Here is a 16,743-nt window from a genome sequence, read left to right on the forward strand (position 1 = left end):
TGCTACAGATTTATAAAAACCAGATTTTAATTGCTTACACATTTTGTGGAATTGTTTTTTAGCTTGTGAAAATGCATGAAGTAAATAACAATTATCTGGTGATTTTTGAAGTTTTTTGGAGAAATTTTCCGAGGAATCTATAATTTCCAAACACCCATAGTGATTTACTTTGAATTGTCAATAATAATGAAGTATTTTGTAACTGGATCAGATAAAAATCAAACAAGTCCAGTGATACACAGTCATCTGAATTCTTTGGAATAAAACAAATCCACATGTACCTATTAACTGGTATTTTGGGCAATAGCAAGATTGTGATTTCCTAGTCTTGAACTATGATCCCTGCTTTGCATTAGGCCAAAGTTCAAATCTTTAAGAACCATGAACTTGATATCACCTTCTAACTACATGTAGTTGATAATTATATTGTAATATTAAGTTAATTACAAAATATTCCTAGCATAAATCAGTGCATAAATCTATAATCACACCATAAACATCCATTATCCAGAAAATTTATCCCAATCACAATAAATAATTCATAGCCTATTGTCACTCTTCTCTGGCCCCTGGGGTTCAAGGTGTGAATCAAGAAGATGCTTTCATTTTAATTTGACCTCTTCTACATACTTCTTGAGAACATTTAAAACAGTTTTCCTATACATTTCTATGTAAAATTTAAACCCCCTATTGTTATTCCATCCTGGGGGGGGGGGGGGGGGGGGGGGGGGGGGGGGGAGGGGGGTATCCATGTTTGAACAAACTTAAATCTTACAATTCAGTTTTTCTGGTTCAATGGTTTTTGACACAAGTACATGTATATTTTAAACTCACCATTATATTTTCCATTTATTCACCCATTAGTAAAGTTATCACCTTTCATAACAACAAACAATCTTTCACCTAACAATCATTTGAAATTGGTTTTTAAGATTTATATTGAGAAGAAGCCAATGATATGAAAAGTTTACAACAGACAGACACAAGATAAATTTTTATAAATATGGCTAAGGTGACTTCAGACTGCAAGCACTGTTCTTTCAACCACATTTTTAACATTCGAATCAGCATTATCATATTAACAACTTGATAAGCAATTTAAAGTTTAGCAGTGTTTGAGAGCAGCCAACATGCATTTCTTCATTCTGAAGTGTTAATTATTTTTTCATGTTAATAAGGATACATTCCTTCTTTTCCTAGAGCATCTCCCACCCACTTGCTCATCATCGTGGCAACCATGAGGGGTACAATATACTGCAGTCCTCCCGTTAACTCGAACATGATCACCACCAGGGATACTGGAAAACAACAACAGCTTACAACTACATTCGTTTATGTATCTACGTATCATGGAAATGTACAAATGAAAAAATATTGCCACTGCTGTATAATAGCTTGAAAGTTACTTCATAGTGGGTTGAAAATTACTTCATAACAAGTTGAAATTTACTTTATAATGGCTTGAAAGTTACTGTACATATACTGTGTGTATCACCTATATTTCACAAGACCTTCATTTCCATAATCTTGCCTCGTTAGATTTATGAGTGCGATTATGAATGTGACACAAATTTTGATAACATTTGACTGGGAGGTTGTGAGTTTGAGCCCCACTCCCACCATAACCATGTGAAACCTATGATGTAAAAATAGGCAGTGACTGCTCCTTCACCAAACTCTCAGAATTTAGAAATGGGAATCCTTGATCTTTCAGATGAGACTTTTAAAATTGAGTTCCCTTGTAAGGGCAGATATTAGCATGATAACCCCCACCCCAACACTGGTGATGCTATGGCTCTGAGTGCCATGAATAGATTTAAATTTGTAGCACTACAGATGATGATGTCTAGATTTACCCTGGTAAGTGAAAATTCTCAAAGGGTCATAAACCAAACAAACATGAATTTATACAAATACAACTTTCTTGAGAAACTGTGGTTCTGTGATGTAAACTGTACTCTGGTGTCTCTGATGACAAGGCAGTAATGAATATATAATGCTGAGTCATCCTTCACAGTGTACCCACCTGTCATGCGAGTGACCCCTCCCAGAGCAGCAGCTGCCCCCACCATGGCATAAAGGCCGGGGGTAATCCGACAAAACTGTTTGGACTCGCACATATTCTCAAAGAAAGGATTGTCATGGTTAGCACTGAAATGGAAAATATCAGTCTGAATTTAACGCAAAAGCTACACGATAACAGTTGATATACATTTGTACTCTTTAGGATTTAATAAGGTCTTTATAAACTGAAAAAAAATTAAAAATTACGACATATTTTATATTCAGAGGTGTGTGCATAAGAGAGTGAAAATAAAAAGGATGAAAGACCAACCTTGTTTACACAGGATATTAAGATACGGGGTACTCACACCACGATTTGTTCCACGCCTATCCCAATCATTCTCCCCATGATAGCACCAACAGCCATACTAGGAATGAACAGTCCAGATGGGATCTACAGAAGGAAAACTCAGGATTCATTTCATCTTACAAACAATTTAAGTTCTAAAATTTAAGAATTTTTAAAAGTTCTACTTTCCTTTCTGAAATATTTTTATTGAATGATCTAGCCTTTTCTGTAAAAGCTGTATAAAAGAATAATGTAATTATTGATGTTTACTGAAGTATTTATAGAGTATAAGGAAAATACACTGAAAGATCACTACCTTTATACCAAATGTGAATATTGTGATAATGCCTTTGAACACAAGGGCCAAGGCCAGCATCCACAGGGCCTTGTATACGCCATCCCCGATCACCGTACTGGATGTCATCGTCCTGAGCGAGGTCTCATTGAGCTGGTGGGAGCTGTAGTTCCTCTTGTAATCACTAAAATTAACAGAACACACACATAACACGTGTTCCTACTGATTTATTCTCTTGGTATATATCAACATCACACAGATTATCAAATGTGAAATGTGGTGTGTAAACAAACGATTTCGTACACGCCTTCACACTAAAATCTTAAGTAACAGTCTTGCTGTCTGTATTGAACCATGTAAAATATTTATGCAGTTCCTACATAGAATGCCAATTAATTTGTGTTGAAGTTCATGTAATCTTATTCAATTATTTTGTCATAAGAAATGTGTTATAGAGGCTAAATTGACAGCTCATCAATAGCTATACACAAATTGTCACATTCAACATCATACAGTGCACTAAATATCTTGTATAATGTGGCTGAGATATCTTATATCATGTGGCTGAGAAAAAATATTTAAATGTATTTATTACAATATTACAATTCATTCATTTAATAAAAGTGATACTTTCAATCAACACACTATAAAATAAAATCTAATATTTTCACAAAATGAAAATATCACCAGATCCTCTGTACTGAGAGTAATGAAAAAATTAGGAAAATGTCATAAACAAAATTCTGAAGGTGGATATGGAATTTATTTTTGAGAAAGGATATTCATTTTTATTTTCATTTGTACTTCAAATTCTTGTAAAGATAAAAATAATCAGGTCCTATTAATGGAATAAACTTCATATCAAATTACAGAGCATTAAATGTCCTCAATCAATACGCAATTTCCGAGATATCAGCTCTTCTGTGATGGAGGTACGTTCAGAGTTCTGTTGAATGCTTGGGTGGGTACAAGATGAATACATATACTATAGGCTAGCTATGTAAATACGGATAAAAGTAATGAAAGTGTAAATTTTGTTTATATCAGTCGTTGGTATACATTTAACTGACCATATCAAGAACAATATTTGATTGAATTAGGTCATTAAATTAAATATGAAATTATTTTTTATTTCCTCCTCCGCACGAGTAATATTTTAATCAAAGAAAAATTGTGATTATCGATTTTTGTTTGAGCTATTTTATTATCAAATATTAATAAACTTACTAATAGTGTGTGTCCCTGCAGTTTGGGTGGTTGCATGATGCCCGATATTCGGCATTTATGCAATATATGAAGGCAGCGATAAGCATTTGTACCCACCGCGTGTGAACGATAGTATGTTTTGCGTCTCACTGTGCGTATACCATCATTAAAACAGCATTCAACTGAGTCGGTAATTCTAGGCTTGTCACCTGTACAACTCAGGCACTTTCTCTCCTTACTCATGTTAGTTTATATCTTTATCTTGGATTTGTAAAAATAAATAAATGTGTACTGTTTATATGCATTTAGTATTAATCTTACCAGAGATCTGTGTCATCCTCTGGGCCACAGCGACCCACCAACATTTTTATCAGTTCACTAGTGTTCAACCTGCAAAGAGTATACAGAATACAAGTATATTTACATTGTATTACTTAACTTAAGAACGTATCATAGTACAATGTATAGCATATCATCTATGTACAGTAATTTGTTATCAGTAATGGAACATAGGACTCAGTGGTCTAGTGGGTGAGACTGCCAACACAAAGGTTGGCAGTATAATTTCCAGAGTGGCAACTTATTTGTTGCATGCTGGGTCTTTGACAAGGCAGTGTTTCTGCTCCACTTCATTAACCAATTACTGGGGTAACAGTCATTAGACATTGCAACTTTAGGATAGCCTGCTGTTTCCTACAGAGGGAGTTTATTTTAACCTGCTGTTTCCTACAGAGGGAGTTTATTTTAGCCTGCTGTTTCCTACAGAGGGAGTTTATTTTCACTCCCCAGCAACAGCTATCCACAAAGGAAACTGGGGACAAGGATTGGTCTTATCAATCTCATGGCACTGGACAGATTAAACTTGTCTCTTTTAAAATCCTTTTCTCTGATCTAATTGACTTTGATCTGAATTCTCATATTTTGATGGTTTTTCTACAGTTTCTGACCTTGTGTATTGGTTTGGGTAACTCAGGAGAGCTGTGACGAATGTGACAACCAACACCTGTAAAATAAAGACAAGTTTAACATCAGCTGCTATAATGTGACGATAAAGACAAGTTCTACATCAGCTGCTATAATGTGACAACCAACATCTGTAAAACAAAGACAAGTTCTACATCAGCTGCTATAATGTGACAACCAACATCTGTAAAACAAAGACAAGTTCTACATCAGCTGCTATAATGTGACAACCAACATCTGTAAAACAAAGACAAGTTCTACATCAGCTGCTATAATGTGACAATCAACATCTGTAAAACAAAGGCAAGTTCTACATCAGCTGCTATAAGTGCACTACAGCTCTTTTGAACATTTTGAATTTTGATAACTTTTAATTGCTGTTTGAAAGGTAGAAAATCTGATCCAAACAGGAGGATGTATGATAAAAATAGAAAGCACTTCAATGACAATTTATCAATGTTACTGAAAATGGAAATTTCACAGATTCTTACCTCTATTATTGGGTATTTTCCTAACTTTGAATTTTTTCTGTATCTGCACCAAGCAATATTAGCTTTTATAAAGAAACTTCCATAGAGACCCTGAAACATGACACATACAACATTGATAATAGTACAAATACTCCCTAAAAATAGAATACAAATTCAGCAGCTGAGCAACATTTACCAAGAAAAGAGGACACAAGATGCAGTGAAAGGAGGGTGGGGGTGGGACCAGGGTTGTGACCTCAAAGTAATAAACTTACCCCTAACACACCAATGAGCAGGAAAGGTATTAACTCCTGTATATACCACGGCTCATTGTATTCCACGTAAAACATAACTAGATGGTCATTTCCAAATGGATTGATTGATCTGAGAACAAATGCAGCTGCCAAAGCACAGAAGAAAGACCGCCACAAAGTCTTCAGCGGAAAATAGTAGCTCACCTAAACAGTAAAAAATAGGTCATTTAGACAGATAAATAATAGGTTGCCTAGACAGAAAAATAAGACACTTAGACAAAAATTAGGTCATTTAGACAGAAAAAAATAATAGGTCACCTAGACAAAGAAAAGGTCATTTAGACAACAACAAAAAATAGTAGGTCACCCAGACAGCAAAAACTGTAGGTCACCTAAACAGATAAAATAGTACCACATCTAGACAGATAAACATGCATTATCAGAAACTCTACAAAAAAAGTGATCTTTAGCAACTTCTATATACCAGTAACTACATGTATACAGCTTTCATAATGCTGATGATTATCTTTCCATCTCAAATAAAATCTGTTTATGCTCCATTTGTAATTCATTTCTTCCGTTAGTGTAAAGTTTACTTATCATTCATTGTAGAAATGGCAGATTGCAACTTTAATGGTGGATATGAATGTTCATTGTTTTTTGTCTGTCTGACTCTTTGTCTACTGCTTTAACCTTAGTTATAACTTCTGAACTATAGAAGACAGAGACTTCATTCTTATCAAACTGAAAGGTCAAGGTCAAAGATGTGTCTAGTTAAAAACTCAAGGTCATTCATTACAGTCACAATTGAATGTGGACACATTTGGAATCACTATTTTTAAACATGTCAAATCAAAATAAAATGCATTGTCCTAAGTTAAATTTAAGAGTGAAACTATTTTCATATACAGTGTTGAATGCAGTTAAAAAATGTATACAGTATCTATTAACTGTGTCTTGAATGATGTAGAATCTATGAAACAGTATATGTAGACTTGCCTCCTCTAAGCTGAATAAAACTCCCCCTATGGGAGCCCCAAACGCCACACTGACCCCAGCAGCTGATGCAGCTGACAAAATCTGAAAGTTCACAACGATAAATTCATTCTTCATTGACTTATGCATGATTATCCTACACATTCTCTTTATCAACAATTACACAGTTATAGTATGTGTTTCATAAACAACAAAATGTCAACGTTAGCCATGTATCTACAATTATTTTAAAATTACCACACTACACTGTATACATCGTAAATTGTGCCTATTAAACGATAATTCAACATGAAATGAACTTTTTAACATCGTATTAACGTAATGAATTAACATTAATTCAACGCTATTAAAGCACAAATGATTATGTAACATAATACATGTAAATTTCACATCTAAGCATTGAAATGATATGTTAAAAACAGCTATATTTTTGCAATTTTCTGATTCATACTGAATTAAATGTGTACATCTACACTAGAGTTAGAATCAGTAGTCCAGACTCACCTCTCTCTTTTTGGCCTCATTAGTACCATACTTTGGAAACAGATATGAGAAGATGTTTCCACAGCTGCTGGCCACATGAACAAACGGTCCCTCTTTACCCAGACTAAGTCCAGCTGACACAGCTAACATCATACCCACAGACTTGGTTAGAAGTGTCCACTTCCCAAGGTAGCCTCTAATGATGAACCCACTCAAAATCGTCTTTATCTAAACATAGAATGGAAATACCCCTACAGTAATTACAAAATCGTCTTTATCTAAACATAGAAAGGAAATACCCCTACATTAATTACATAATTGTCTTTATCTAAACATAGAAAGGAAATACCCCTACAGTAATTACAAAATCGTCTTCATCTAAACATAGAAAGGAAAAACCCCTACAGTAATTACAGAATCGTCTTCATCTAAACATAGAAAGCAATTACCCCTACAGTAATTATTTTGAAATTACATAGGTGAACTGATTCTTCCCTTTGAGACAGTAATTCAACACAGTAATTATGGTGCTGATTAACTACAAGTGACTGACCTCTGGTATACCGGACCCACAGGCATACGGAGCGAACACTCTGACAAACATGGCGGCCAGCATAGCAAACAAAATGGCCCACATTACATACAGAAGATATGTGATGACATAAGAACCAGCCCCAGATCGGCTTCCTCCAAAAATTTCAGACCATGTCTTCCACTGAAAAGGAAAGTAAAAATTAGTCTGAAGAAAATCCTTGTCCACATCACTGATACAGAAGTCCCAGGAGTTAACATTACTATGAGTCAAAAGTTTGTCTTATTGAACCTTTAATTGTAACAGGTACAATGAAACTAGAAAACTGACAAGTCATAAAGGGCCCCACAAGGGTGTCTGATGGACGGACAGATAAAAATCTTCCCAAAGAAACTTAAATCATCGTGTGACATAGAAAGTGCTAACGGACGGACATAAATCTGAAATCAAAAGGGGTCTTCCTCTGTCCAATCAGAGTGTCATATATGAAATTTAAGAAAATCTTGTAATTTCAAGTTATTGCATACCATAGAAGTGCTATATGAGACAGCCAGAGTAATACGGAAGTTCCGAGTTCCCCAAGAGTTATTTCCCTTTGTCGAACTCTTCCGTAAATTATGACGTAAAATATGATGACAGTGGGTACATTTGCTAATTACTATTGTTGTATTATTTCTTAAAAGATGATACCCAGAGTTTCTGAGACCATCCTATCTCAGGGAAAAGGCAACTTTAGTGAGTTTATGAGTATTAGATAACAAAATGGCTCAAACAAATATTGTTAATTGCCATCTTTCTTTGATAAAAGCGTCAATCATGTAGAAGAGGAAACGAATAATGATTCAATAGCCAATTTGATGATCTTATTCAAACAAATTATGCTTGATATGGCCAGAATATGCATACCAGTGATTGATATAAACAAAAGTTACGCTTTTATTACATTAATCGTACGTAATCGTTATGTAGAATGTCAGTCTACGATATAATGTATACATTGTGTACCCACCATACGTCATAAAATGCGAAAGAGTTCGACAAAGGGAAATAACTTTTGGGTAACTCGGAACTTGCGTATTACTACAGGACACCCACCATATGACAGGACCCTAATTATTCCCTGTGCAGAGAATAAATCTTGTAACAGGATAGGACGATGATATACATGCACCTCTGCCATCAAACCCAGAATGCAATGGAAAATGTAGAAAATCTTACCATGAAACCAAAAGATCTGGACCATGGTTAAGCATATAATAAACCACCACAATGCTTTATATCAAAGTTACAAGTTACTGCAAGTTGTCTTTTTCAATATTTTCTGAAAGTTGTTGATTTCTGAATAACAATATAACCAACCTGCTGACAGTATTCATCATTAGCATCTGTTTTGCTAACTGACCAGCAGCACTGTTCTCTGTTTAACCAGAAAGCTTCTGCACATATTCCCTCCTTTAGATCAGACATCCAGGTGGCACCAATGTCAATGATACCAGCACAAATACCTAAAAACATACAGAATATTACGTTATCTAAAATGTCAATGATACCAGCACAAATACCTAAAAACATACAGAATATTACGTTATCTAAAATGACCATATTCCTGGATGGGGTTGTGTGGATATTCAAAGACTCTAAAAATAAATTGTTTTGAAAATTGAAAGTTACTTTGTGAATCTACAGAAGGATATTGTAAGTAGACTTAAACATTTACAGAAGATAAAATTTTTATAACTTGACAAATGGAGTCTTAACATCCATCTACATGAATTTCATTATCACTGTATCATTCTACAGTATAGAGACCCAAATTCTTACGATAAACTGACCCAAAGCAAACCCCAGAGTATGATTTCCAGAGTTCTGTGTCAGTCCTAGCAAATTCAGAACTGACCGGAGTAAATAATAACAATCAGATCAATATTCAGGTTTTTTTCCTAAATAAGAAAACTTTAACTAAATTCAAAACATAAAAAACAAGAATATTTTTATAAGCCATCAGTCCAGTATTTACAAGATTGACATGCGATTATTGATAAGCTGCTCTTGTTCTCTGGTTGGATCTAGTCAGTAGTGTTTTGTACACAGGTAACAGGATGAATTGATCAAATTGATTTTAAAACAGGGATCAAATTTCGATCTATTAAAGTTTCAAATCAATATATACCCAGTATCATAGTCAATGTATTACAATATATTTGTATCTTTAGATATACATAGTATAATTGCATATTTTTTAAACAGTGACAACATCTTGTTCATTCACAAAAAAAAAAAAAAAAGTTAGCATAGATTGCTAAATAGCATGTGCATGTTCATAGCTACATCAGTCATAATTTCAATGATCTACTCTTCATCATTATACTAAGTACAAGGCTTAAACGGAGAAAAATGTATGTTTTTGTTTGTTTGTTTTGCTGTTTTTCGCCACACTCAACAATTTTTCAGTTATCTGGTGGCACCCAGTTTTCATTGGTGGAAGAGAGAACCCAGATACAACGTACCTGGGAAGAGACCACCGACCTTCCGAAAGTAAACCGGGAAACTTTCTCACTTACCAGCGCGAGCAGGATTCAAACTAGGGCCGACCAGAGGTGAGAGGCCGTGTGATATTGAGCACTATACTCTAACCACTCGTTCATGGAGGCCCTCAAAAAAATGTATGTAACCAACATGCCTTTCTTGTAAATAATTTCATAACAAATGCACTTTTAATTTATATACTGGGTATGTAGCAGTCTTACACCAGAGTGGATGAGCCAGAGAATGAATTGTTATAGACTTCTTACAAATTGTTATCCCTACATTACATTAAATTCTACCCAACAAACATCATGCAGCCTTTGAGAATAGAGTTTACCTAATGCCACTCCAACAAGCAGCACATACACACATCCATTACCTGCTGCTACTCCCACAAGCAGCACATACACACATCCATTACCTGCTGCTACTCCCACAAGCAGCACATACACCCATCCATTAACATACACCCATCCATTACCTGCTGCTACTCCCACAAGCAGCATAATAATACACATATTCATTACCTGCCACCACTCCAACAAGCAGCATAATAATACACATATTCATTACCTGCCACCACTCCAACAAGCAGCACATACACCCATCCATTACCTGCCACCACTCCAACAAGCAGCACATACACACATCCATTACCTGCCACCACTCCAACAAGTAGAACACATATCCATCCATTACCTGCCGCCACTCCAACAAGCAACACACACACCCATCCAGACCACGCGTCGTGGGCACTCTTTATCTTCTCCCAAATGCCGTCCTGTTTCTTCTTGATGATGTGTCGGTGCCGCATGCGGTCCCTGGCAATGTCCCGCAGCCAATCAATGGTGTGGAAATCCTCATACTGACCAATTCCTGGTGGCAGGTCATCCAATGTGTCCATAAGGTTAGAGGAACCTGAAAGGAATACATGTCTTACATATGTTGTTGATATAAAGTCCTGAATTGTACACGTACAAACTTATTGACATTTGTAACAGGTTGTGTGATCAATTTTTGGTATATCTGCATGGTCCCTGTTGTTATAATCAGAGAAAGATTGATTCCATGCATTCATATCTATGATGAATATAGAACATCAAAATATACATCATGTCTTAAAGAGTCTAAATCAAAACAGATTCCGCAAATAAACACCCTGAATTTAACTACAGAGAATTATGCTGATACAATTTGTTGTCTTCAGGCAGTGACATGATTAATCACATTTGCTTATTCCCTGTAAACAAGCACACAATTTCAAACATCAATCAAAAATACCTTTGTCAAAAAATCATTGCAGATTGTCCTTTCAATATTACACCTGATCTAAATTTACTGTAAACATAATAAAGATCACATAAAATCATTACCTGGTACGAACAGGTCCCCTTAATCCATAAAGCTTTATCTATGGTAATTTAATATTCCTCCATATCAGTCCTAATTTTACTGCAGTAAAAGCAGCTGGTTACACTTGTATACAATAATTACATTACTTTAGTCAATGGGATTACAATATGCCTGACCTTTCGTGCTTGGAATACAGCCTATGGACCATGCTGCTCACCTGAAACATCCTTTGACAAAATGTCTGAGAATGTCTTGTAAGTCTGTTTGTCCTTTTTCATTTTGAAATATCCAATTAATTTGAAATATTCCCGTTATTATAGCCCTGCAGCCTGCATGCCTATACACAATGTATGTTCTGTGTGGTTAACCGTGTAAAACGACCTCGGGTCAATGATCATTCTAATAGCTGGAGCTAGTGTCATTCACAAAATATAAATCAAAACACTTCCTGTCCATTTAAATATATCACAAACACAAATACTCAAGCAAAGACAAGAGTACTCCCCAGTTCTTCATTTTGTTGATATAAGCAAATTCATTTATCCCTGAAGCTTTTAATATCTAACACAGCATTTTAACATGAATCTCATTGTATATCAAGTTTAATATCTTATAACACAGCATTATTTCCTTTAACATGAATCTTGTTGTATATCAAGTTTAATATCTTATAACACAGCATTATTTCCTTTAACATGAATCTCATTGTATATCAAGTTTAATATCTTATAACACAGCATTATTTCCTTTAACATGAATCTCGTTGTATATCAAGTTTAATATCTTATAACACAGCATTATTTCCTTTAACATGAATCTTGTTGTATATCAAGTTTAATATCTTATAACACAGCATTATTTCCTTTAACATGAATCTCGTTGTATATCAAGTTTAATATCTTATAACACAGCATTATTTCCTTTAACATGAATCTCGTTGTATATCAAGTTTAATATCTTATAACACAGCATTATTTCCTTTAACATGAATCTCGTTGTATATCAAGTTTAATATCTTATAACACAGCATTATTTCCTTTAACATGAATCTCGTTGTATATCAAGTTTAATATCTTATAACACAGCATTATTTCCTTTAACATGAATCTCGTTGTATATCAAGTTTAATATCTTATAACACAGCATTATTTCCTTTAACATGAATCTCATTGTATATCAGGTTTGCTGCTTTAAAGGACATATAGCACGCATTTTCTAAACTTTTTAATTCGATCATCAATTCTTTGCATACTGAAAATGGCTTTAAATGTGTTGTAAATGAAATATTTCCCCCAATAGAGAAAAGTTAGATGCTTTCAAAATATAGGTACTACGATAGAATGAATATGATTCCCCTTGTTTGTAAGCCCATACAGTTAATTTCCCCTGTTTGTAAGCCCATACAGTTAATTTCCCTTGTTTGTAAGCCCATACAGTTAATTTCCTTTGCTAGTTAGCCTATACAGTTAATTTCCCTTACTTGTTAGCCCATACAGTTAATTTCCCTTACTTGTTAGTCCATACAGTTAATTTCCTTTACTTGTTAGTCCATACAATTATTTGTTAACCCATACAGTTAATTTTAAATGGTTTTATTCTCTGTTCTTTTTTCATCTAGTTTTCATCTCCCCTTGATTGGTTGTGTACACTAATTGACTTGAACTGAAAAACTAATTGTAACAATTAACACATTTCAACTTTATTCAAACATTTTATATACCCCCTCCCCCAAAACATCTAACACATTAAGTCTAACTAATACAGGTAGTTTAATAATGATTTAAGTTGACCAACAAAAGCATCCTCTCTGAGAATGCTGAACTTTAAAACCCGAGTATGGCCCACATCCATTGTCCAAATTAGTAATACCACTGCATCTTCAAACTTCATTAGAAAGCTACACACACATTATCTTGTATTAAAGATACATGTATATAGTACACTGTATTCTGGAGACCATTATATCTGATAATGGCAGAAGTAAAAGTTCATCATCTTTGGAAGAAAAATACTCTTACAGTTCTGACTTTTACAAGTAACCTATAAAAATCATTCTTGTTGTCAGCTGTATCAATTATACATTTTCAACATTTGCAGGTTATGTCAATTGTTTAAAGACACATGAAATTTCATACTAAAATGGGAATATCAAACACTAAGGATGGGGGTCAATGTTCGGGAGTAATAAAAATTTTACTGGCTCAAAGGGACATAATTTGTGGGTAACTTCAACTCTAAAGCCAATTCTCTGGTCAATTGACAGCCACAGAAAAATTATGCAATTCAAAGCGCTTTCTGTTTTGTTGGACTGCAGTTTAGATATATTATAGTGACTACACAATTGATGTGAGACTGCTTGTATTTACATTATAGCTATAATGAAAAACGAATTAGAATAAAAAAAAAATTCTGAAATAAATCATTCGATTATTAAATTAAATGTCTTTATAAAATCAATGGTGTGACAAATAAATAACATAACATATTGTCAAAAGATATCCAACATGATAGGGATAAAATTTTCTAGCTTTAAAAAAGAAACTTAAAATTGTGTATCAATGTTTGTGGGGATGTGAATTCATGGATAAAAGGATGTCACCCACCAAATCCACGTGCCACTGCTTGTACTGATACATTGTATTGACATTATAATGATGATCAAATTAAATAACTAGTAATCAATAGTAGGACAAACGAATAACATTGTCTAAATTAGATACCTAATATGAATGGGATAAAATTTTCTAGTCTTTAAAATAGTGCATCATTGTCTGTGGGGATGTGAATTTGTGGGTATAAGGGTGAGTTCCATGAACACTGATGATTCCACTGTAACTGCAATTCATTGACATTCTGTTTTATGTATCAAATAATGTATCAAAAAACTTTGTATGAAAAGTGTTAATTCAACATTGTGACATTTTAGCATATGCAGAATCATAATTCTTCACTGGTATCTTTCAGGTGAAATGAGATTGTAATAGAACTTGTTTTTCTTCAATAATTTAATTTCACTTAGTACATTTATTAAGTTTAGTTGTTACTTACCAGCAATTTGGTCAATATTGATGCTAGATGTTTCAAGTAAATCTGACTTGTGATCAGAAACAGTTGAAATAATATCACTGATAAGATCAGCAAAACGTGACATAGTGGACAGGTCATTGCTAGCTTCATCCTGCTGGTCAGTGGACGACATCAGAACTGACCGTATGGACCTAAACAGGACTCAGCCTACCAGGGCCAAGAGATTGGCACCTGTTACAGGTTTGTCATGGTCTAACGAACTTTAAGTGTGCACCTCACTGCACCATCTGGTAAGGAACATGGACTTCTTAAAAACTCAAGACTATTGACAGCCAAGTGTGAACTTGTACATCACATAAACAGCTAGTAACCTGTTTCAGCGAGGCAATCCCTTCACACCACATTTACTACAGTAGCTGATTTTGGTGACTTGCACTAGTTTTGGATGACATGTTTCTGTACATATAATTGATCATTATTTGACATTTTCTGAGAACATTTCTAAAATAACTGACAGTGTCCATTTAGAACAGATGTAATTGCCAGCAATCTGGGCAGCTGCCCATAACATGAATAACATGGAGTCATCATCACCATTCACAAAGTTAATGATGATGATGGAAATATATGTCATATCATTCTGTTGAAATCACTGGCAATTATATATCGCTTGGGTTCGAATTTACTATTATAGAGTACTCTTTAATAGTAAATTCGACCCCAAGCGATACATATTTGCCTGTGGTTGAAATGAGACACTATCAGTTCATTTCCTTAGTACATGTTTTTAGTGTATCTCTTATGACCCTAACTCTGAAAAAACCAACATTATGTTCCAAAATCAAATTTCATAGTAAAGTGTTATGATTTACATGCAGCCAATATCCATATACTAGTAATAAGAATTACAGATCCTGAGTTCACTTCATCTGACAGCAGTGTGTAAAACTCTGTTAGAACCTGCAGACCATAAATGGAAAACAAACTAAATTAATTAAAACAAAAATTTCAATTTTTTAATATTTGCATTTTTTAAATTCATATATATATATATAATATAATATAATATATATATATATATATATATATATATCACTGAAATAATAAATTACACGGTTTAGAATGTTATTAATTTAAAATTTCAACTTGGGTAATTATCACAAGATATTTTTGATAGAGTATTTATGATTTTATTACAGTATATATTTATGTACTATATAATAATTAAAAATTATAAATATGGTGTATCTTGTTAGTACACAAGTAGGATTAAAACAAATGCCCTGTCTTCATTGATATGCACTGATATATATATGTATACAGCTTGACCACTGGTTAAACCTGAAATACTACAAGTTTATACTTGTCTATGTCAGCTTGGCCATTTAACCCAATTCATGCTGCCCTGAATGTGGTACATGGTATCTAAATTTTCTTTGAAATTTGTTCTCCTCCACAGATTAAATTGTGTTAAACGCCCCGAGATTTTTAAACGTTTGTGAAATAAAATACTCTTACAATTGATGGGAGACATGCATTTTTTGAAGATTTATTTATGTGGTTTAACAATGCCTTTTAATTTCACAAGTTAGACATCACCTTCAGCAACAGGATAACATTTATCATTCATATTCACATTTCATAACTTGACTGAAAATCCTCTCAGCTAGATGTAATCTCTCAATGCATATCATTGATAGGTAGAAAATGCTGAGGAGTATCTAGGCTAGAACAACAAAATATTGTGGATACCATAAATACTACTCAAAATTTGATAAGGATCATAGATATTATTCTGTTAAAAAAATTAATAACTGCATAACTGGCAATATTGTGTCCAAGTGAAATCAAAAACATCTTCAACAAACTTGCACGTGCATTTCATGCCATATGGGAAATGCGTTTCTCATTACAGTTTATGCTTTTGCTACCATTGCACGATTTTCACTCAGGCATCGGTGTCTGATTCTTTCTAAAATTTCAAACTCACTTGAGTGTTTACACTACGTTAATCAACACAATGCCCCCTCAATGTGTAAGGCGTCGCCTGATGACAGAACAACTGGGCAGATGTATTGGAATGCTTGACGCAGGCTATTCACAACGTGACGTTGCAAATGCACTAAATGTCAGCCAGAGTGTTGTAAACAGGGCCTGGAACCGCGCGACAGCAAACTTTTGGTACAGCAGCACACCGACATGGGGGTGGTCGTCAGTGGTCAACAATCCAACGCCAAGACCATTTTGTGGCTCTTCAGGCACGACGCCATCCCTTCTGGACAGCA

At 34.4% G+C, this 16,743-nt stretch overlaps 1 protein-coding gene across 9 annotated transcripts in view; it reads right to left on the minus strand.

Moving 5' to 3' along the window:
* LOC125680945 (H(+)/Cl(-) exchange transporter 3-like) overlaps window positions 1–16,743 on the minus strand; it is a 34,107-nt gene that overhangs the window by 9,273 nt on the left and 8,091 nt on the right. For 8 of the 9 annotated variants that reach the window (XM_056155818.1, XM_048920781.2, XM_056155819.1 and 5 more), the window contains exons 3-15: window positions 10,778–10,996; window positions 8,912–9,057; window positions 7,574–7,735; window positions 7,042–7,248; window positions 6,541–6,621; window positions 5,563–5,745; window positions 5,309–5,398; window positions 4,802–4,857; window positions 4,176–4,244; window positions 2,670–2,832; window positions 2,373–2,458; window positions 2,027–2,151; window positions 1,184–1,298 (exon numbers count right to left, since the gene is read on the minus strand). In XM_056155818.1, coding sequence (XP_056011793.1) covers window positions 1,184–1,298; window positions 2,027–2,151; window positions 2,373–2,458; window positions 2,670–2,832; window positions 4,176–4,244; window positions 4,802–4,857; window positions 5,309–5,398; window positions 5,563–5,745; window positions 6,541–6,621; window positions 7,042–7,248; window positions 7,574–7,735; window positions 8,912–9,057; window positions 10,778–10,996 — 1,702 coding nt within the window. Of the gene's footprint in view, window positions 1–1,183; window positions 1,299–2,026; window positions 2,152–2,372; window positions 2,459–2,669; window positions 2,833–4,175; window positions 4,245–4,801; window positions 4,858–5,308; window positions 5,399–5,562; window positions 5,746–6,540; window positions 6,622–7,041; window positions 7,249–7,573; window positions 7,736–8,911; window positions 9,058–10,777; window positions 10,997–11,359; window positions 11,436–16,743 lie in introns of those variants that run through there. The other variant, XM_048920786.2, reaches the window with a different exon arrangement.

Source organism: Ostrea edulis, chromosome 2 (genome assembly GCF_947568905.1).
Source record: "Ostrea edulis chromosome 2, xbOstEdul1.1, whole genome shotgun sequence".
NCBI lineage: Eukaryota > Metazoa > Mollusca > Bivalvia > Ostreida > Ostreidae > Ostrea > Ostrea edulis.